The sequence below is a fragment of the Corvus cornix genome, chromosome 9, assembly GCF_000738735.6.
Source record: "Corvus cornix cornix isolate S_Up_H32 chromosome 9, ASM73873v5, whole genome shotgun sequence".
NCBI classification, from domain to species: domain Eukaryota; kingdom Metazoa; phylum Chordata; class Aves; order Passeriformes; family Corvidae; genus Corvus; species Corvus cornix.
The window spans coordinates 5,818,387-5,843,054 of record NC_046339.1 but is presented as its reverse complement, the minus strand read 5'-3'; the positions used below and the strand labels follow the sequence as shown (position 1 = coordinate 5,843,054).

Below are 24,668 nucleotides of genomic sequence, written 5' to 3'. Positions count from 1 at the left end.
AAAGTAAAGCTGCCTCTTCTAGGACAAGGACTTGGCATTAAACGAACTCTGAGAAGTCTCCTCTCAAATCACAGATTGATACAACTACTCTAATTACCTCAACTTAATAATTAGTGATAACTCACTAGACAAATAATAACATTAGTCAAACCCTAGAGCAAATACCATTACAATAACATTTTTGGCAGCTACCAACAATGGTCTTTGTGTGCTAAGAGTAAAGCTAAGGCAACTTGATTGGAATTGCATTCATTTAATTGACCTATCCATAATTATGACAGTGACTTAAAGAACATGAAGTAATAAAAGAGAAAAATGTATCTACAAACTTTTCAAATTTCCTGAAAATCCTCAAGAGATTGAAGTCAGTAAACCAACCTTGCAAGTCCCCAGTTCAACAAAAAACAATGTATCTCTATTTACTGCTCTGCTCAGGTTCATTACAAGGAAGTGATATTATTACAGGCTGTAAGAAATGTGCCAGATTCAGATTTATAAAACAACCAAACCAGGTTAAAAAGGCTCCCAGTAAATTCAGTTGTCATTGAACTACCTGATATGTATTAAACTATACACCAAGCATGATCAACAGAAAGGCTGATGTCAATATAATATAAAATGCAGGGAAAATCAGATTGCCCAAGGATTACATCTCAGGAAAGTGGTCAAGGAGGGATGTAGACAGAAATGTCTGTTAACATTGGATCTTAAATCACAGTGAGAGAATCTGTGTAGTGTCTCACAGCTAGAAAGAGCATGAGTGTGTGCACTAGAGCAGGATGATGTATTTAATCCCAATGATTTTTAAAGTAAATAATACTTTAAAAAGAAAGTCAAGAAGATATCTATGGATCCACATCACCAGAAGGCAAAGCTGGAACTTGGTACTTAACCTAATTCACATGTGACCTGTTCCTGCCATGGCTGTTAAGTGGAAGGAGAATCTCAAACGAATTCTGGCAACATTTTCACCACGAGTAATCCAGCATCTACAGAATTCAGCCTTCCAAAGAACTCTGCATTTAGTATCTAATACTAAGGATTAGCACACAGCTCCCCTAGATTCATCTGTAAGATAAGTTCTGGAAGGTGTCTGTAACTGTGCCTAGGACACCAAAATAAAGACATCAAGATTTCCAGGGAAGCTGCCACTTTTAGTGAACATGGATTAGAAATGCACTGCAGGAAGAGTGAGTTCTGTATTCCATGGATCTGCAGCTAGAACATGTGTTAACATAAATGGATTATCACACTCTATAATCATATGAATGAGTTTTTAAGTAAAGTCCAGGGTTGAGTCAAGCTTAGCTATTTGACAGCCTGGCTAATAGAAAACATACTGACAGTGGAGACTTTTCTATACATTTATGCCTTCTGCAGTTTAAAGTCTAATCTAAAAGCTCTCTTAAAAGCATTTTATTCAAGTAATGACAGCAGAAATTGTTGTCAAAGCTTTTACAATGGTAAACACCTGCAGGAAAGGAATTCAAGATTTCAAAAGCAGTGCAAGTTTCCAATTCATTTCCCTTCAAAGACAAATCATCCAGACCTACCTTAAAGTGTGTAGTAGTCATCATCCTGTTTGCCATGTGTTCAATTTAGAAGGAACTTTTCTTTAAATAAATAAATAAAAATCAGATTACATAACCTCCCTGTAATAGCTACAGTTCCGTACATGTCACATAAGAAATGTTTTCCTAATTTACCTCATAGTAAGATTTTTTCCTCTGTTCTCGCTTTCCTAGTGAAAGGCTGTCAAGCTCTCAGAGTTTCAACCCAAAGTCTCTCAATAATTCATCATCCCTTGCTTACTTCAGGAGTAATAAATGGCACATAAATTTACAAGATAACTCTTGATGAGCATCTGACCCCAAACAGAAACATTCTATTACACATTAAGATAATGTTTCTTTTCCAGGTATTACTGTACAACCTTGTGTTACAAGATCTATATAACCTGAATGCATGTTCACAGTCACAGGATCACATCATTTATTAATGTAAAGTGACTGCAATAAAATGGTGATAGCTTAGACAGAATTTGAACTGAAGAAATGTTCAAATTAACATTCTCAGGTCAACATACTAAAAACACAACTGAAAGTATGTTGTTTAGCCTAAAATATTTCAAGGAATGTTTCTTCTCAAAAGGTATTTTAGCCTTCAATGAAATAAGGACTTTAAAAACGATTTTCTGAAACAGAGGCTGAGTTGCTAATCCTATTTCAAAACCTTGAGTTAAATATCTTTATGTGGTGCTCTGTTTGTAGGTAATCACTCTGTGGTTGATACTCATGCACGAACTTCACTATATTTTTAACATTATTAACTCCAGTGAGTCATAATACAATTATAAATATGTTTGGTACTTCCAAAATCTAACTTCTTTTCAGGTTGCTTTCAAATGGCAGGTTTGCTGAGTAAAGCTGGAATTGTTAATTATTTTGCAATACTGTGCATAGTGACATAGTGGTATTACTCACACTAGATCTATGTGTGGTTTTGAAGCAGGATTTCAAGCAATCAGGTGATAATGTGCAGTGCTAAAATACTTTCCTACGATATCTGTGTTCATTATTAGGATGAATTACCAAACAGTTGATGTTTTCTGGGGTTTTTTTGGTTTTTTTTCCCCAGTGTAATTTTACTGAAATATAAAGGACTTGAATAAAATACAATTTAGTTACAGACATCATTTGATGCTTGATGTTTTTAAAGATCTTCACCAGACAATCTGTTCTAAAATTCACACACTCAGAAGACACTGAAGCATCCATTATGCACTTATTAATTAACACAATTATTAATTAATAGAAAATACCAAATGCTGCTGATATTGAAGCAATTTTTTTTTTCATTCCCAGGAGGAGCGGAATAATGTCTCTCAGACATCAAAATTATTACAGACTAATACCATCACTGGTCCTTATGTGGTCAAGAGCTATATACCCTTCTCATAAATAGGCAGGGTTCTTAATGAATAGTTTATCGATAAAAAACAGTTCCAATGGCTAAACAGGAACATGGCAAGGTGTTCAAATACTGCCCAAAGTGTGAGATGCAGGTCTCTACAGCTGCTCCTTCCTAAAGCAAGGGATTGAGTTTATCTTGGACCAGCACATCACCACTACCAGCTGTAACAGTCCCTTTCCTCCATCACCTGAGTTAAACATCTCTGAATAAAAACATCCAATTTACAAAAACAACTCAGAGAGATTTTTTGCACAAGTATAAAATACAAGTTACATGGAGATTAACAAAAGAATTACTGCTCTTGCACTACAAAAAACATTTAACTATATAAAAACTGTCTTTTCCTTCGTAATAAATACATATATTTGGATAGTAGCTCACCTCTAGAACAGTATTAATAGTATTATTTCTTCAAAACAGGAATAATATTCATTGAATATAAAAGTAAATGCAGATCAAGGTAGCAGGAATAGCAGGAAAAGCTGGCCAGTTCTACAGAATACTCCTGTTCACAACTGAAGATTCTCTTTCAAGCAACTGTGGGGCTTAGTCTGCAATCCCTAACAAGCAATGGACAGTAAATAGCAAAATGTTGTTCATACTGACAGGCTAAAATGAGCCTTCTCTCCCTCATGTCTTCAAAATGGTTACTGGAAAAAAGTTTTAAACACAAACAAGAAAGCAGAATAAGGAAAGGCAAAATTCAGCTTAAATTTTGCCTGCTCAGAGAGAGACTAATTTAGACAGCAGTTTGCCTGCTAACGAGATCAAAGGAGTTTAGCCAGGTCTTAGAGATCACTATCCCTTCCTGAAGTAAATACTGCAGGCCCCACCAAGGTGTGGATGGATGGATGCAGTGTGAAATATTTTACACTGCTCATGGTGAAATGTGTGCATCAAAAATCAGTCAACTACAGAGAAAATAGTGCTAGAGCATTAAATTAAAAAAAAAAAAAATCAAATATAGCTGTTTTAGTGTATCTATCAACAGCTTCTTCAAAGAGAAAAGAATGAGTTCCCTCTGTATTTAAGTGAGATTTTACTAAATCTGCTCAGGAAATAGTATCTAATTCAAAGGAAAGACAGGCCCTGTATGATAATAGAGAAAATAATATAAGCAGAGGTAATGACAGTGGAGAAGGATGTGTGGACATGCATTGGCAAATTGAATTAATTCCCAAACACCCAACTTCAAATCATTTTCTGAAATGCTGTTGCACCAGCTACATAGATGTGACATTTTTTATCTCTATTAACTTGACCTTGCGGCAACGCAGAGGTGGAAAATTCTGACAGAATTCTGACTCTAAAGTCAACAGCAAATGCCTAAGAACTTTAAAATGCCCAGAACTTTAGACTGTATCTCCAGTTATAGGAACCTCTCCATTATTTTTATCCTAAAAATGAAATGACAGGTCCTTCCTGAACTTTTTACTTCATAGATTAATCTTTATTGACTAAGAAGTTAGTCTTTTTCAGTTTTCACTAAACAGAATAAAATAACCTTTGCAAACACTGTTTATATGTAACACAATTGGGTTTTCCAGACATGAGAAGAAGCATATCATCTCATGTCAATTTGGAACAAAAAGCTTCATTCACTCTTCAGTATGAATTTGGGCTTCTATAAAATGCAATCCAGTTTTCCAGAGAGAACATAAGGACTTGAATATATCAGATCAATTAAAAGGACTTCCAGTAAACACCTCAACCCTCCTAAAGTGGAAAATTTTGCCTTAAAAATTTTTAACAGAAGGCAAGAAAATTTTAAGAATAAAATTACCATACTCTTGATTTAGCTTCCTGCATAGAGTGTGCAGAGATTTGGAGTCAATTTCTCATCCTTGAAGTGAAGTAGTAAAGGGCAACAAAGATTACAGTGAGGAAGAAAAGAACTTGAGTTGTCAATATTATGTTGGTACAAATATATGGAAAAACACATGTCCTTGACATGCTGTAACGTGTACCATTGTCATGACTAATCTGTAAATACATTTAAAAACACTCATTAATTATCAAGCTTTCCAGGAATTATCTAGGATTTCCAGTATTAATAATATCCTGTGGAACTAGTACACCCACTAGCTCTACTCTTTTATTAAATCTAAGAAAACCAAAAATATATAGACATGATTCTGAAGGGCACCTTTTAAGTAGTAATAATGAAAATAAAAGAAGTATCCAAAGCATACATATAACCTGTTTTCTACGCAAAATTGGCTGCTGTACCCTCACACACACACAAATAAGTTTTCATCCTGAATAAGCAGTGTGAATCCCCTATGTGAGGTCCATTCACAGCTCAGTTACCCAAGCACACAAAGTCTCAGCTGGACTATTGTTCCAACTGCAAGCCCCCACACTAAAAAATCCAGCAGTTGGGTAAAACGTAACAAAGGAACTGAAAAACGGTGAGGAGGATGTAATCTATAGCAAGCATTTAACAGCGGGAACATTATTGTTTTCTTTATCAACACAAAAATAAAAGACACTAAATGATAATGCAAAGGAAATGACTGATGGAAGCATAAGAAAAGCACACCATCAATGGAACACAGAAGTCACTGGCCTGATATTCTCAGCCCTGACATTTTGCCTGACATTTCTGGAACAGCTTAAGCTTTCCTTCCACAGGAGTCAGGCGTTTCCTTCCTCGCTTTAGTACAAGTGAGTTCAGAGATGTGAACTGAACTTCTTTTCTGGATGAGCAAGTCAGTCTCTGCAATTAGAACATTAAGAGTCTCTGGTTGAGAACAATTTACTGAATAAAGCTTAGTTTTTGCAAATTGCACATGCAAGATGTTGCACAGCTACCAGCCTCAATCAGATCAATGGACTGAAGAGTCATCAGCATTTTTTAGGAAGCACTCCATAACAACTGGAGCATCATTATCTACCAGTACTGGGAAGGCAGTATCAGACAGCAATGTTAGAAGCTGCAACACCTATTTCCTCCAAGACACTCCCTCCAGAAGCGACTTCTACAGTATGAGACAAAGGACAGCACCAAGGAAGGGAGAACCTGAAGCAGAAGTAGGTAAGATTGCTATACACTACCTAAACATACTGGAGCACTAATTGCCCATTTGTGCTTCTAATTGCTTTCACACTCAAATCACCACAGGCAGGAGTACTCAAATTAGCACCCACACCCAGTCAGAAATGCAATGTATGGGCACAATTACAGTTAGAACAAGAAAGGTAATTCAGCTGCAAAAGTGCTCCTTTCAAGCCTTAAATGATACCGAATATTGCATAGTAAACTCTAGTGCAGTTTAGTAGAAGCTAAAAATAAGCCATCCTTTTCATCACTGAAATTTAAGGCCAAAAACTCTTTCTTCTACCTTATTTAAGACTGGATACATGAAAAAATTCATCAGCTTTTAGCTAAAGGGAAATCCATGTTTTCATATTTGGAACAGAAACAAGCTCACATCAAAATCTAGTCCAGTACACATTAGTGCCTCAGGTCTGTATCTGATGTTTTATGGGTATTTATTTAAACATTAGTTTCTTTTATTCCCTCTGCTTTATTCCTTGTTTTTCTCTTTTTTTTCCTGGCAGTATAAGAATTTCAACGTGAGTTTAAATTCAGCGTCACAAATGACAGATAAAACACACATTTGAGTTTGAGGCAATTTTTATTACAATAATTACTAAAATATTAAACCTCTCTCCTCTATAAATATTTTTAGTAAACTACAACCAGTAAATCTGCAATGATATCTGTGTCATGAGGTCATCTCTTACAGCTCATTTACCTTCAAAAAATGACAGAAATGGTGAAGTTGGAAAGGATCCTCCCAAGGTCATCTAGTCCAACCTCCCTGCTCAAGCAGGGTTCCCCAGAGCACGTGACTCAGGATTGTGTCTAAACAGCTTTGGAAAAATCTGTATTTTAAGGTAAACTATTTTAAAAATTTCTTTTCATTAATATGACAAAGCATTATTATTGTAATTTTCACTAAAATGCATTAATGTCTTTACATTCACACAGCAAATAAACCAAAAGGAGTGCAAAAGAAAAGCAGCATATTCTAATGGGCAAAATAATGAATCCAGGAATCAGTGTGTGTCTCTTCAGCTAACTTTATGGTTGGGAAGGACATTTTACCTCTGTGCGTTTCCCTGCACAACTCATAAAACAGGAACAGTAATGTCTCTTCTGTTCAGGAATTCTAAATCTCAATATTTGTTCTTTAAATATGTGACAACCAATAATTAAGCATTCAACTTGTCAGAAAAGTAACATGAAAAAGTCAATAAATGCCCAAAGTAGGTTTTTTTTCTTTACTTGCAAAGTTTCCTAGATAAACTGTGTATAAAATGCACATCAATTTGCTATGCAGGTTATCCATCAGCCTTTACAATTTTTTTTTTTTTAAGAGACTAAGAAACAATAATTCCAACAATTTAATTCTTCAGTGAGCAAGCAGTAGGTGACTGGAGTCTTACTGGAGGACAGGGCATCTGGGTATTGCAAAGTCATGTTTACCAAGTGAAAACCAATTCTGCCTTCTTATCATGCCCAATTTTTGGGATGTCAGTGCATTAGCTCAGCTATGAGTAGTTCAGCTTTGCTGGACTATCAGACCCAGCTTAAGCAAAGCAGCTGTAAACATTTGTGTGTCTGCAGATCCTGACATACAGAACTGATACACATTGATACAGAAGTAATCTGGTATTTCAGAAAACCCAGGTGATGAATCTGACTGTCAGAAAACTACTTTAACCACGAGAATTTGTTTCAGCCAGAGCAATACAGTTGAAAGTGGAAATTTCCATGGCTCTGAGCAACTTTCCTGTGCCCGAAGTCTTGAGCAACAAAGTGAACAAAGCAAGCACTACTTCCAGGAGTGACAACTTCCTTTCCTGTTGAGATACTAACTCTGAACACCACACAGTGACTGTGGCACCTACCAGAACAGTGTGATGGTCACTGTAGATGATCTCCCAGAAAATCTCCCTGCAGCTTTGCATGAACCCTGTCCCATGAGAGAATCATCAAGGCTTTTGTGATGTTGCAGCAGATAATACAAACACTATTGGACCTCAAGGTTTCTTTCAGTCTTTTTGTCATAATTTCTCAAAACCACTGGATCCATCCCCTAATCAGATGGCGTGACTCCTTCAGCATTCTCAAAAACTGCTTATGAACTACCAGGACCATTCCTTAAAGTCAGGGAAAAAACTAGAATCATTAAGAGTTACAGAGTATGTCAGATAACTGACTAATGTATTTCTCACGTATCAGGAACCTCTTAATAAAAACTCTAAAATTAGATTTGATACTGTCATCTTCCTCACTGCACAGCACCATGTGAAAAATCTTCTTTAATGTCTGCAATGTACAGGCTGTAACAATATAAGTACCCACATTTCATCCACCCAATTCTCTCTTTAAAGTTAAAGCACACACAAAACATTCACTGCTTCTTCCCATTCTGACAATTACTGCTATTTTTATCCTTTAGATTGGGACACGAATGAATACTTGCCATTGTTGTAATTGCATTAGATGGACATGTTAAATCAGGTGAATCAGTCACTTCTCCCATTGCCAATTACAACAGGTGTCACAGAAGTTCTCCCCTATTTTAATTTAAATGGCTGCATACCACCAACACACAAAGCACCTTCTTTGTCCTCACAAAGACTGAAGTTCTGAGACTATGGATCAGGAGTGAAGACCAGGAAATTAATCACATGGCACAGCTGATAATAACAGTTGATTCAAATAATACAATATAATAGTTGATTTAAACAGCAACAAAAAAAGCTGAGTTTTAGTTAAAATGATCATCTCATTCTGTTGATCAATGTTTTGGGTCAGAATTTAAATGTGGAGATAACTGTGCAGTTCAGGCCGTGCTTCTTCTATTTAGTCCCGTGTTTTGTTTCCCTTCCAATCACACAGACACCATTCCCAAAAGTGCTGCAGACATACAGCACTTTCCAGCTGGTCTGGAAGGGAGATACTGGAAGGTATAACAGCTCTGAGGCTTTCTGGCTTCATGCCACAGTCCCCAGGTTCTTTCAGGCCATCCTGTCAGAGCTCACTTATACTGTTACTTTATCTTAATACCTGTGTCAGCAAAAATCCAGCTGTCAGGCTGAATTCATTCAAAATTGTGTCCCTTGATCACAGAATCACAGTTCAGGTTGGAAAGGACCTCTGGCCCAACCTGGTCAAAGCAGTGTCAGATCCAGCAGCTCAGGACCAGCTTTTTGGGTATCTTCTCTGGGAAACAAACTCTCCATACAATCTGTTCCAGTCTCTGCCCACCCAACAGTAAATCTGGTGTTCACAGTACTCAAATATTCAACACACAGTGAAACCAAAGAACATAACAATGAAAAATGAAAGATAGGGTTTTTCTCATCCTAAGGCACAACAAGGCATTAAGATGTCTGTTCACAAGCTGACCCATGGTGAGGTGTGCATGCCAGGAGAGGAACATCCTACAAAATCACAGCCCTTTCCTGCAAGTTTCAGTTGTCCTTTTGTGCTGTAAGAGAACCATTAGGGAACAGTTTTTGTAGCAGCTTCTATGAATAGAAACTCCTGTCTAATTTTTCTTTTATTCTATGAAGCTGAAGGAGCAATTGAGACAAAGTATTTTAATAAACATAAGTCCTGTAGAAACAAATCAGAAAGAACCTGACCCAAAAACAGGAGAGACATTAAAATTCAAGAATGATCTTGGCTAGGATCACAGAGATTTTAACTTCGAAATGAGTATAGATTTGTGTAGCTAAAAATTACTTTATCAAGATTTATGTTACAATTTGTAAGTCTCTTGCAGTATTTCTACATATGCTTTAGGATTTGTAAATCTATTACAGGATTTGCAATTCAACTTGTCATCTTACAAAGCAAATGAGAGATGTACCTAAATCTTATCTTAAAGCACTGATTCCTAAATCAGCGCTTCAGAGTTCACAATTACAGGTCCATTGGGAAATCAGAGGATAAACCCAGACTCCAAAAACACAGATGTATTTTGTTTAAGATAAAATTGCCAGAAACTCAAAAAATAAAACTGAACCTGTAACTTCTGGAGAACATTGTTGACCAGACTGCTGCTCCTGCCTAAGTCCTTTAAGCACAGCTATTTACTAGGCTTTGGTGTGTAGTACTAAAACCCAAAAATTACGTAAAAAGCATGAGCAATGCCTAGCAGTTGTGCCACCTACTTAAAATCCATGCATGTTTTCTTCATTTGTGTTCTGTTTTGGAATTTATTTTTAATTTATGTATAAGACAGCAGTGAACGCTGCAATTTTAGGCAGCACACTTCCTCCAGTATCTTGATGCTCAGAAAGTAATGCTTTCACTTAAAAACCAGGATATGCGATGAAAAAAGAGGTAAGAGCATCTAACAACCTAAGATGACTCCAAAGTAAAATTAATCAGAGTCAGAGTTAGTTAGTACCTATATTTTTTGGTACTACTGAATTTCATGCCATCCACCCAGTCCCTTAAAAAAAAAACCCCAAAACCAAAAATACTCCTATGAAATGACCCAGATAACATTTATACAACTCTCCTTACGTGAGCCACCTGATCTTGGCTCAAGACATTTTCCACTCATGCTATCTTTGCAAGGCCTATATTCTCTTTCTGGGGAACTTCAGAAACATTCCTCAAGAAAGCCCATGTCAGGTGCTGTATCTCATTTTTCAGTGGATTAGCAGCACATACCATTGCTGGCTCAGAGAAATATTTTGCCTCTGACCAGCAAAACTCAAAGATAAATCTAATGCAGAAGTTTTTGGGTGGGAGTAGAGTAACCTAAAAGGGAATTAATTCTTAGTTTTACCTCATCTTTACACCTATTTTACTACTAAAGTAAGCAAAATGGATTTTATACTATGCAAAAATTACTACAACCCAAGTTGCAACTGCAAAAGGCTTGGCAATGTGTGGTTCAGCTCTTCCAGAGTATGCAAAATACTGCTGAAAATCCTTTGCAGTCATGGATTAAACTAGGCTTAAAAGAAATCACACAGTGGACTAGCTGAAAGACCACTGATGCTTGGAAATCAAGAAGAAAGTCAACAAACCTAAGCATTTTAAAACATGAGTAAGCCAGCTGCTCTAAAATTAGTCTCTTTGTTAGGAGCATTATACCAAAAAGGAACAGACTGTCACCAGATTTCAGCTTTAGCTGACAGCTACTACAAGAAAAAAAAAATTCCCTCCCAATTAGGCAGCACAAGCTGCTTAATTTGTTCATTATATATTTTGCAAAGGGTGGTCCCTATAGCACAATATTTTAAATAAATATGCAAATCATTATATTATTATTCTGAAAGATCTACGACTTCAACGAGGTTTTAAATAACCCAAGAGGTGTCACTCTTTTTTTTTTTTTTCATTAACTCAATGTTTTTTCATTAACTCACCTGTCAGCTATGCAAAATTACTGTATAAGTATTGGAAGTTACATACACTTTGTGCAAATGCTTTTCTTAAGAAATCGAAACAGTTCTCAAAGTTTCAAAGGTTTATTAAAATCATTCTCATTACCTGGTTTTGCCCATGAAAAACATGTCAGATAAACAAAAGCCTCTGCCAGCAAACTGACTGTTTCTCACTCTGGCATTTTACCCATCACAGAGCAAATATTGACTGGCACCCCTGCATACAAGACAATCCAAGAGCACTGAAGAAACCAGCGTGGCGAGCTGCCTCCTTGTCAGAGACACTTTCTCACTTTCATAAAATTCTCTTGTATTGCACAGCTGACCCTTGGCCACCTCTGAGTGTTTTTTTCCAGTACCATCCCCTTCCCTAAATGAAGCTTCCATGTTTCCACAGAGCAAACATCACAGCATTCTAAATTGTTTCTGTAGAAGAAAGGAAAGAACGCATTTGAATCCAACCCGATGCGGTCTCTTACAGAAAGGAGTCTTGCACTTTGTACCAGCAACAGTAAATTCATCTAAGGCCCCTTAAGCAGGAAGTCCCCACACCCCGAGTTACACTGAGTGAACTTAGGCAACTTGTCTACAGTGGTTCATAACATCACACCTAAAAACCATCCAGGCAGAGGAAACTCCACTCATCCATGGATCACCACTGGACATGATTCCTCACTTCTTTCCCATCCAAATGTATTTTCCAAGGCTACATTCTGCCATACCTAAGGAACCTTCATCACCCAAACTGCAGCAACAAGTGTAGCTTGTGATACTGAGCAGCATGACAGAGGGGAAAAAAGAGATTAAGAGACCACTAGTGAGAGGAAGATGTAAATTCACTCATCAAGGCAAGCCCTGATAGCCTGAGAACCCTGAGTGATGAGGGAGCTCGTGGATGTCACACTGAGGCCACAAAGATCTTACAAAGTTCACAGTGATGGGAAGACATTCACAAGGACATGATGAAAGCAAATATCACTTCTATCACCTTCATTAAGGTGGATCTGGTATCAACCATTAGTTGCTTTGAAGGTGACATAGCAAATAATCTTGGAAATAATTTCCAAAACTAAGAAGGACGAGAAGATCACTGGGAGTGGTATGAAGCTGACTCAGGGATTGGACTTAAGGAGAATCTGAGAGACATGGAATTGTTTATTCTTGAGCACAGAAGACTTGTGGGGAATCTTATCTGTGTGTAAATAACTGATGGGCATGTGGAAGACTGGAGCCAGATTATTCTCCAGTGGTGTTCAGGGAATGGAGGAGGGGCAACAGGCAGAAAGTGAAATATAGGAAATTCCCCTTAAATAAAAGAAAAAAAAAAAAGTCCATTTTATGGTGAGAGTAATCAAGGACTCAGAGGTTGTACATGTGCTTGGAGATGCTGAAAACCCAGCTAGAAAATGAACCATGAAACTTGCTCTACGTGACTCTGCTTTGAGCAGCTGGTTGGTCCTTCAGCAATCCCTTGTTGGTCCACAGGGCCCCTTTCAAGCTCAACTACAGTGTGATTCTTTTCTCCTGTGATCTCTTTACCAACATCAGGATCAGGGATATCCCAGGCACTCCATGATCCACCACGCCCTGGAGCAGACTGTCACTGAAATCAACCCCCTTCTCCATCTATTTACATGGTTCTGACCACTTTTGATGAAAATCCACTGTTTACCCTGCTGTCCCATAAGCTTCCTTCACCACTCATGATGCCCTTTGCAAACCAGCTACACCCTCACAAGAGACTCCTCTCTTTCCCACCCACACCACCTCTTCCCAGTTCCCCTGGGCAGAGCATTTTTCTGTCTCTGAAGGAAAAAAACAACAAAAACCAACAAAACCGTCTTTGAAAAGTACAAGAAAAATGCTTTGGAAAATTGGTCAAACCCAAAGTACAGTGAATTACTCATGTCCTTTAGAGCTCTGAAAATCAATACTATATAATATTTATATATAATAAAGCACACGTTTCTGCAACAATGAAAAATTTTCCACATCTCCATTTCAAGATGATTAGGTTTTCTTCTGGGGGAGTTCCTACCTGTCTGAAAGTAGGAAGAGGTGCTATTATCTTTTTTACGCAGCTGCTGGATATGGTAAAGCAGTGGGCTGGAACAGAGATCAAGTCAAATTAAAGATGGTTTGGTTTAGTCTGGCTTTCAGAATTAAAGCTGCACTAGGAAAAAATTCAATTATAAAACTAATTGTATCTTTAATTGCTTAAACAATCAGCCAGCTGACTTTATGGCACTCTTGCTACTGTGCAGGTGCACTTGCAGGTGTTGACTGCAATATGTAAGAGTTACATTGTGGTATCCCAACATAAACACAGCACTGGCAGGATAAAATACCACGGTAATGCAGACATCTGAAAATGTATGGGAAAGGTGGCCAAGCTTTATAAGGAAACACAACTCTTTTATGTAAATATATATCTATATAATCTGCTTTATCTTCCTGTGAGGGGCATCTAACCTGCTTTACAGTCATTCTGGTTCTGACTTTTTTCCCCTTTGGACAGAATTATTGGTTGAATCTGACCAGAGTTTGCACTTTGAGACAGTCCTGTTTCTGGCAATTACAGCACCACCAATAATTACGTATAGAAAATAACCTAGAAGAAATGCCCATCTTTTCCTCTGACAGGTCATCTTAGCAGCATGCTTGAATAAAAGTCTTCTTCAAAAACTTGCTTTGTAAATACAAAATCAACTAGAAAAAGGCACAACTTACAGTGAATTGACTGTAATTGACTGGGTCCAAAAGGTTCAAATTGTTCAACCACATAACTCTTTTCTCTCTTCCCTATATTTAAAAAATTCCATTTTTTAAAACATTTAAAATGGAAATTAACATCTCAAAATCTCCCTTTGGCGTACAAAACTAAATTAACACTTAATAAGCCACTAAATTCAGCTTAAATTCACAAAAGCATTCTGCCAGCCAGCACTTCTTTTAGTGGAACTTAACCCTTATTTGAAAAATTAACAGCTTGTTTTAAATCTAAACTGCCTTAACAGTCTCATTTAGAGGGACTCTTTTTAGAATGTACAATATATCACCTGCAACAGAAGAAGGTGATAATCAGACTCAACTATTAGAAGTAAAGAAGGCATAGGACACTGATGTTGTTTTACTGTAATACTAAAACAGGAGTTTTGGAGCCTACAAAACCAAGAAAAAACACACTAATGCCAGACAAGGGTGTTAAGTACCAAATAACTGGCCACAGAGCATGTGGTCCATAAAACTGGCCTCAAGCTGACAGTTCAGAGCCTTTTTGATTCTGAAAATGGATTGTTATATATAACAACATGAGAAAATGGACAACAATCCACCCCTCTGCCTTTGCAAACCAAAACTTTCCTCATCCATACATAAATAAAGAGAAGTTTTTCCTCATATCCTGTCTCGAGAGTCTGCCTCTTAATCCTGGTCCTATACACAGCCAGGAGTCATATATGGGAGTGCAAGGGGGTCCTCAAAAAACCTTCCCAATGCCATAAAAAGGAACCTCCCATCCCAAATTTGTGCGAAGACAACAGATTTCAACCAGGCTCTGCAGGAGCAGATTCCAAGGCACCAGCTGGATTCACTGCCATGCAGTGATGTTTGCTGTTTTGTGAGCACACCATAAATTAACTCACTTGCACAAATCATGCTGGGCTGAAATATGCCAGTAAAGTTATGGCAGGACTTGTTTCAATCATGATTGCACGAAAGATTTAAATATTCTGAATTCACTTGCGAGTTGGGTAGCTTCAAAAGTCTAATCTGGACTCCATTTAAAATGTTATTTTTGCTGGATGAGAGAAAAAGCAGCCTCACTGGAAAACATTCTGTAGTGAGTCACAGCTGTTTAGTAGTAGTTGGAAACTGTCTGAAATGCCAAAAACATTGAGAAGTCCTCTGCAACTTCCAAGGCATCAGGAAGAATTTAGTCATTATGTTTTCCACTCAGCTAATTCTGCAGCATAGGAAGTGCTGATCTGTTGTTTTCAAATAATCTGGTCTTCATCACTTGTACATTCCAGTTCTTTTATAAATTCAAAACTTTTAATAACTTTCTGTTTGAAACTGAGAAAAGTTTTGACCATATGTTTCATGATGGCATTTGCAAAAGTCAAATGATCAAAACATTGCTAGCAAGCTATTCCAGTACCATTGCCAATGATTTTTCCTCTCTTCTAATACTTGAATTAATAAAATCACAATGTTTTCAATTAAAATTTGCTTCCAAGAAAAACATTATAGGCAGCTTAGTAGAAAATAAAGTGATATCCACACACTCAAACCTGTGATCCTAAAATATCTTGATGTCCAACTAATTCTCTCAGTTTTAAATACATGTAAACCTAACTGAAAGCCACACAGGAGGAAAAACTAAAACCCACAAATCCAAAAACCTCAGAGCATGTAATTTGGCACTAACATAGAAATTTAGTTGCTTTATTGTATCCTGAAAACTCTCAAGAGGCAGATCATGGATTTAGATACTCTTGAACTATTAGTGCTACAGATATTATTGAAAATCTGCTGAAATTATTACATACTGCATTCACTATTCAAAGGCCAGTATTTTTCAAAGATTGAGCTCTCTATTGCATTAGCACTGATTTTTGTTCATACAGAAAATAACACAGTATATCAGACAGAGCAGTGTAGTTGGTCTGATTAAAACTCTGTGGGTTTTTTATGGCAACCACTGAAATTATGTCCTAAGTCCAAAATAAAATGATCAAGAATACATGTAGACATACATACAACACACACCTAAATTATAACATAACACTTTAGCTTTTCTTTCTCCTCAGCTTCAGTCTGTCCTCAAGGAAAATCAAAGAACCGTACACAGAAGCCTGACTGTAGACAGTCACTTTACAACAAATTATATTTCATTTATCTGATGTTATTAGCAGAAAGCAAACACAAATTTTGAAAAAAGAAAAGAAAAGAATTATTCCCAGAATCATTTCCACAGCTGCAGAGGCAAGCATAGAAATATATCCTTGTGACTGTGTTTGGTTCTCAAAAAGAACAGACAAACCAGGGCTGAGGACATCCTGTAAGAAGTCATGATGATTTATAACAAACCATTTTAGAACACATGTTGCATATGCATGGTTAAAACCATTACACAGTGCTCTATTTTCCAGCTAACTTCTGCTCAGCTGGTGGCTTCAGAGGAGTAAAATATCATGGAGTGAAGGACAGAAAGGACAAACTCCGATATTAAGCAGGGCACACCTAAACCTACAGAATCACAGGGCTGACTGAAAACAAAGCAGGCACATGCTTCCACCCCAGCAAGTACCTGCATATCCACATTCCAAGCAGTGGCAGCAGTTCCCCGTGTTTGCTGCAGGAGAGCTGCCTAAGCTCAGTTAAGGAATGGCACATTTCTAAAGAGGTAAATGTCACGGGGTTTTTATGGTGAATATTTGGTGTTTAACTTTTGTTGAACACAGTGTGGTGGGTAAACCTTGGCCAGCTCCCAGACACCTACCCAGCCATGCTCTCATTATCCCTATTCCACAGGGTAAGAGGGAAGTAAGATGGAAAAGATCAGGGTAAAGATGGAGAGATTACTTACCAATTACCACCACGGGCAAAAGAGTGTCAGCAACTGCCAGTTAAAATGGATTTGGAAAGCGAGAAAACCAAAAAGACTAGAACAGCACTGTCACCCTGCCCTTTTCCAGGCTTAATTTCACTCCCCTGCCTGTCCAGCATCCTTGTCCCTTCTTAAATACATTTTCAGAGGCATCACTGACTTTGCTGATGGTCTGAGCTGTGGCCTGGAGCGGACCAACACCTTACCAATCCTTGCCTTCCTTGTCCCTTCCTCTGAAATCAAATCCTATTAGCAATGACTGAGGAATGCTCATCCCAATTCTTCTGTCTGAATAATGTCCACTATTCACAATTCTAGGGACACCGTGCATTTCCCCTGTCACTGATTTTTTCACCCAAATTCCTGTAATATGGCTCACATGACCAGCTGTTAACAATGACCTGAACCATGCATGACTTCCAAGCAGACCCCTTTTTCTTACTGTTATAACCTCTACATAGCAATTCCCTAAAACAACATCACGCTTGAGACTCCAGCTGATACCGTAAGATGGTATTTTACAGCTGTTTTATTTCAGCATTTTTAAGCTTGCAGTATTTTCTATGATGCCATCTGAACTCTTCCTGAAATAATTTCTATTCCCCCTCTGCACAGATAGGGATTCTATTATGAGGCACCTTATCTCATGGGCAGGGTTCTTAGTGCTTATCACAATGCCACTTTTCTATTTACATAGTAGGATTGACAAATAGATTCTATCCATATTTTTGTTTACTGAGCCATTTCCTGTGTGGAAACAAATTTGATTTGAAACAGCTCTGGAGTCTAGCAATGGAGAAATCTAATATGTGCCTGCCATACGAAGGTGGATGAAAAGAAGTACAGCAGTCAAAAAGTCAAAATGGAAAGACAAAAGTAGATGGGGAAGTTTTACACTATTCTCCTAAACTTTATTTTCAAGACAATTTTTGCTACACAAGTCTCTTATTTCCCTCCCAAGTTTCTTAATCCTGTATGTTTAATTCCTGGAGTTCCACCCCCTGGATCTATTTCATTTCAAAAGGAGGAACACAGAAGAAAGATTTCTAAAAATGAAGGACACTAGTCTTTGACAGTCAGAACCACAGACAGAACTGATGCTCACAAAGGCTCATATGATTGTTTCAGGACTGATAGAATTATGATTGGAAGAGTCTTAAGAACAGAAGAACTAAATTATGAAACAGAGCTGCAGAAACTTTCACATAAGTACTTTTCAGTTCTCCTTCTCATCCTTACTTTTTCCCCTTTGTTAAACAGAGATCAATAAAATCATTCTACTTGTAGGTAGTTGGCATCTCAAACCCATCCTCAAGCTATTTCTATGCATTCAAGATGATTCATATGCAGAACTGCAGCATTTAATCTTCATGAAACAGAAAATGTGAGCTGAAACCTCAGGAGAACTCCAAAATTCTCTCTGAACTATTACATAAATCCCATTTTAAAATGTTGTCAACTTTGAGAAGAGATCTGTAAATTATACCACTTGCTGAAGACTTTCTTTTCTAGGAAAAAACTGAGGCATTCCAATACTCTGATACCACAGAGAAATTTGTTTTCAGACCACAAGAACGTGAGAAACACAGGCAGCAGCATGAAAATCCAAGTTTCCTACCTTTTATTCACCAAGTAAAAGACTAGCTTTGGATCACTCATCTTACCAGGACTTTCCCAGTAAAAGGGAGAATGCTGGTAGGAGCAGCCTCGAGACTGTGATAGTAACAGTTCTTCTGGCAAAGTGTGAAGTGCAGATGGTGTCAAAGATATGCCAATAACTTAAGCAGGAGCTTCCAATAAAATCTCTTGTAGTGCTTATTACACTCTGTGAATCAAAGTGAAAGGGGCAGCCCAGGCTCTTTGGCTCTTTTATTCCACACGTAGGCGGTTTAACTACTGTACATCCAAGTGCATCCCCCAGGGAAAAGCCTGCACTCCAGAAGAATTTGCGTCTGTCCCAGGCATGAGTTACCTCTAAGCAAGTCTCCAGAGAAGGAAAATCATCATCAGAAACACAGAAATTACTTCCATCTGATCTACCTCCCAGTGACAGAACCATACAAAAGGGTTTTCTCAAGTATTCCTTTGAGCTCCTTCCAGCTCATCATGGCATTCAATGATCAAAATATAAATGACCTTAAACATGATAACCTGCTCCTGCTTAGGAATGCTGCTCAGAGATTTAAAACCACAGACAAGCCACGCTAAGGCTTCCACCACAAACCAGCAATGCACTTGTAACACCATTGTCCATATAATTAAGCTTGTCTTTCCCAAACTAGAGACTGGAATGCACACTGCAGATGAGATGATTTACTGACAGAAAACTAACACATAAGGTTTAGACACTGAAGTGGCATCTTCATGTTGGTGTATCTGTTTTAATTAGCTTTACTTTTCATGTAGGGTAAATAAAACATTAAGGAGTCAGCCAGACAGAGACACCACAAACTGTTTTTCAAATGGCTCCATGAAATGAGCAAGAATAAAGCTTGAAGAGTGTTATATTTACCTCTGTAGCTCCCAGGGCACTTTTAAGAACACTGGGTCAGGTACACTGAGACACTGAGAAAATGTGCAATTTCTTTCCCACTGAGCTGTCATGGCATTCATGCTGTGAATAGCTAACACCCTTCTTTGACAACCAGGCAAATATTTCTATTTTCTGCCATTCTAGGCATGAAGTATCTCCACATTGCCTCAGTTGATTTAGTGCCAATTCAAGTCAAACTTTAGATGTCTGAGTCAGTAACCGGACAAAATACTCTTGATGAAGCCTTGTCACAAACTCATAGACTGCTGCTTAATACATTTCCAAATAGTTAGATAGTAAAAACAGCTGTAAAGCTGAAAAAGCTGCAGAGAAGCAGGACACACATTCACTGAACTGCCAGAATGGAGATTTAAGTAGCACATACAAGTCAAATATGCTGCTGGTTCTATTTATCGTTAACATTGATTCAAAAAAAAACCCACATAAAATTATATAAGACAGTGTTGTTCCTTGAGACTATGCTGTTCCTTGAAATCAAGTCTGTATTTGCCATCTTTCAAAAATACATGTATTTAGAGAAGCATAATTAATAACCAAGTCTATCTGGGCAAGGCTAAATGAACACATCCTGTTCAAGTGATAGTAGCACACAGATACTATAAACATTTATTTTTTCTTAAAACTTTTAAAATATAATTGACTAATTACATTTCACTTGCACATATCAACCAAAAATTTTCATTTCTGATACTATGAAAGAGGAAGACAGGATGAAGGGAGTAATTCTTTCCGTGGGGACAGATCCTGTGGAAAACGCTCAGGAGCCACTGGATCAGTACTTCACAGTTTGGGGTTTGTTAATGAAATAAGAATAAGCAGGTAGTGATAATGGTTCAGTGTGTGAATACTCAAACACAAAACACGATAAACTATTCAGAGTGCAAACTTTGTGCCAAGAGCTTAAAGCACTTTTGAGACTGGATTCCATCCTTTAAGCCATGCTGCATTGCACAGCGTTTCCTTACTCAGACCCTCTATTTCCAGCAGGATTTGGTTTAGTGCTTTTACTCCCATACCTACAATCTTCAGATAATTAAAATGCCCATTAAGTGAATAAGCCCTGACCGGTACTTACCAATACTGGCATAACCAGGTGTGGATGGATCTCCTCTGCTGTTCAAGGAGACCATAAAAGCTTTATCAGCAAGGTCTGCAGTCTTTGGTAAGTCACAAGGATCAGTGTAAAGGAGAACACCACCAAACCCTGCATCTTCCAGCAGAGAAAGCTGAGGGAACAAAGCAACAGAGGTGATCATTAACAACAACAGTGTTAAAACACATTATTATTTTTTAAATTACTGCTGAGATAGAGGCTTTGCCATGCACCACGTTGTCACTCATACAAAGGTGCAGTGCCAACGAGCTTGTAGCACCTTAACGGGTTTTCACATGATATAAACACCACCTTGAAAATGCCTCAGTTTTGAAAATAATATCACTAACACATCTTGAGTTGGCCTCTCATATTTTCCATCTCTAAGATGTTCTTGCTTATTTTATCTCTTGAAGGACATAGTCCACACTGGATGTTTGCATACACTGCTATCAGTCTTGCACAGAATTTCTGCACACAGTTACTCTTCAGTTAAGAGAGAAAACAGGAGTTTACAGAACATTAAAAAAAATTAAATTAAAAACTCCAGTCCATCTTACCCAAATGCTGGGATCTGCCTGCTGTCAGACAAACAGCTTTTATTTTGTCTCATTAGAACATCAAAGTTTGAGTTGGAACTGGTAATTAGAGTTTCCAAAAATCCACCAGATCTGGGCCAGAATATCAGTGAAACTTCCCCAAAGTCAAGGGCAAAAGCATCCAAGTGCCATAACTTGCAGCAGCTTTTTTGACTGGAAAACCTCAGGTTTTTTCTTTCATAGAGAACTGAAAAATAAGTGGATTTTATTCCAAAACAGAAGAAATCGAACAGTAATGTGGCAAATGCTCCCATGAAATGAGATGACCTTTCCGTGTAATGCTCTGCATATTTGGAATTGACTGAAGACTACTCAGTGATAAAAAGCTATATTAATTTTTCAGACAGAAGTAATTCAGGAATTTAAGGATTATCTTACTATTCACTGAGCTGCTTTAGTGATGACTTCCCAAATGTCTCCAAATGGTCTGAAGAATGACTGCAGGTATATGATGTTTCTACACAAATCTGATTTCACAGGAACCTGAGAACTTGTTACTACACCTTGGTTTCTCAGTTCAATTGTCCTCCTCCTTCCATATTTTAGACCCTTCATTTTTTTCCTGTGTATGTATATACATAATTTTCAATTTATCTCCTAGCTGCTGGTATTAAGGAATGTTTATGCACAGTTCTTTGTGGCTTTACAAATATGTAAATTACATGAATATATGGCATTCAGTTTGAGCCTCATAAGCATTTGGTGTTCAGTTCTGCTTTACTCGACAGCTAAGACAGAAAAAAAATAAAAATAGCAGCCTACTATTTGTCATATTATAAAAATAGCAACCTACTATTTGCCATTCCTGTAAGTAAATATATCTAATATTGTGATTTGCTAAGATTTTGAGACTTGTCTGAATTCAGATAAGCAGATGCAAGTTGAACCTGTGAGTCACTTAATCTTACCTATCTTACTCAAACAAGCAATCCATAGATGAAAAGGGATTCTTTGAGAGAACTCTAGTCAGATGAACAGGAGAGTGAGAGAAGGTGATTAGCTCAGATGCTTAAGAATGTATTGCAGACCTTAAACATAGTGCAGGAATAGGGCTTTCCCAAATGGTAGGTTCATTTATTATTGTTTTGTTCTGTTTCCAATTCATGCTCGTATTCAGATATTCAGACAGGATTTGATTGCACAAAAAACAGGGTGGGAGAACCAGGGACACATCATAGCTAAACGATGTAAAAGGCAGGATTTAAAATAACAAGTATCTTTTCCTGCCTCCATATCCAGTATCTTTTTATTAAACCCTGGTTTATTAAGCAGCACTCAAGACAGGAAATACAGATGTTTTTGGTTTTTTTTAAGACAGTTTTAAAACTTTGTACTTAAAAAAACCCCAAAAAACTATTAAATCCCTCGGTTTTACTGAGGGGAAAGTAACTACATGTCTGTTGTTCCCAAAGTGCAGCAACCACTGCTGCCATGGCTACAATCTCTAGTAAGAAGTTGTGTCGCACATGCAAAATTACAAAACAGCTTTCAGACTCCAGCTATAATTGCTGTTTTTTAACTTTACAACAGTGACAGCACAATTATATCAACAAGAAATGTGCATTATTGATTCCATTTTCATCTTAAATAAATCAACACTTTACCAGACATAAATTGTCCAAGCACAAAGAAGCCAAAGGTTCTGCACATTTTTTTACAAGGTAGACGATTGTAGATTAATTCCTTCAGGTAAACCAGTGTACATGTATTCAAATCAATGGATTATTTTAGATTGCAAAATCATCCAACAGCAAAATCTGCTCCTTATGATTTTGGATGTATGCATTGTCCCTCTCCCAAAGTCAGAACAAACTGGAAACAGCAGAACCCTTGATAAAACAAGATGCAGTGCTTGTTGTTAACCCTTTAGTTATTTATGGCTCCTTGAGTCCTCAGTTTTTAGAGTTACTTTAAAAAATGTAACTGTTTCAATTCAGTATATTAAATAGCCCACAAAGCATTCTGGACTCAATTTAATCTAATATGAGACACTTGCTGCTTTATCAAAGGCTCTGTCGTGTACCTGGGGACAGATTAGCCTTGTAAACTCTACACACCATCAGGCCCCATTAAATTTAAAGATGATATGGCTTAAGCAGTGAAAAGACAGATTGCAACAGTCTACAGAACTAAGTTTGGCTCTAAAGGGAAAACTCAAAGCTGCTTGTCCATTTTAACTGCACTATCTCTGAGATGTGGCAGTGGAAACACTTACCTTTTGCACTGACACACAGGTGACAGAGACCAGGTCTCTGCTGCACATTTCAGACAAGCTTTACTGTGGGACTTTGGCCAGGAACCTACTGAAAGTTACTGGGTCTGAAATAAGCAAGTTGAGCATGACTATTTGCTGGGGAGAAAGAAAAGAACAACAAGAAACAGGGGCCCACTATCTTTCATAGGTGGCTTTAATGTGTTTTAGCTCACCTGAGGCTAGTGTGAACTTGAATGAACACTTAAATGGGGGTTATATTAATGATCTGAACACAGGAACAAACCTAATCTAGAGAACAGACTACAGCTTCTGTGAATCTTAATCTGCAGAAGAGCTGCCCTTCGATGGCTGGTGATAGCAGGGAAGCAATGCAGCAGCTACTGGTCTCAAGCTGTGTTTGTTATCTTCCACCTGAGTGCAAAGTCTGAGTTTCTGAAGATCTTTTCCCTTGGTCTCTTCTTCTCAGCTGAGACCATCCTTGTGCCTTGCAAGCACCAAACAGCACAAGACCAATCAAGTAACCAGCCTTCATTATTTTCCAGGGACTACACTCGACTGGTTACCTGCTCAGAGCCTCAGAAAGGTAAAAACACACCGAGGCACGGAGCTGTTCCAGCAGTACCCTGGCTTCCCAGCGGAAAATAAAGCGTGACTGGAGCAGCACTACTCTGATGTTCTGTGCATGGGAGCCACATCTGGGGTTGAGTTTAAGCTGTCATTTCATGGGCAGAGAGCGGAAAATCACATCACACTTGGGTCTCACCTGGATTGCAGTAACTATGAGAGCAGAGACAGCTGAGAAACAGTTTCCTACACTATTCTCTCATTGCAGCTGAACAGCTCAGATCCTGTTTCTAGATTCTCTGATCCAGCAAGACCCTGATGGTTTAATTACTTAAGCTTGGCATCTTTTCCCCTCCCTTTTGCTGATTCCCAGCAACAGTTCTGCTGACAAATACTTTAGAAATTAGCAATGTACGATCAACTGACGAGGGGCATCACAACCCAGTATATTCCTAACAGTGATAGTTAACAATGCTTATGAATGCACCAGGAAAAAAGAAAGAAAGGAAGATGATGCAGGTAACTGTGGATTATATCAACCTACTAACTGCATATTAAAATAGCTTCTCATTATTAGCAGCTTTTACCATATTTGCAAGTGGTCCCAAAATATGGACAAGCCTTCTGAGTAC

General features: G+C 37.9%; 1 protein-coding gene across 8 annotated transcripts in view; it reads right to left on the bottom strand.

Moving 5' to 3' along the window:
- The window catches only part of NAALADL2 (N-acetylated alpha-linked acidic dipeptidase like 2), a 421,429-nt gene that overhangs the window by 125,494 nt on the left and 271,267 nt on the right, over positions 1–24,668 (bottom strand). For all 8 annotated transcript variants that reach the window (XM_039556880.1, XM_039556879.1, XM_039556882.1 and 5 more), the window contains one exon: positions 20,641–20,791. In XM_039556880.1, the coding sequence (XP_039412814.1) occupies positions 20,641–20,791 (151 nt within the window). The remainder of the gene's footprint in view (positions 1–20,640; positions 20,792–24,668) is intronic.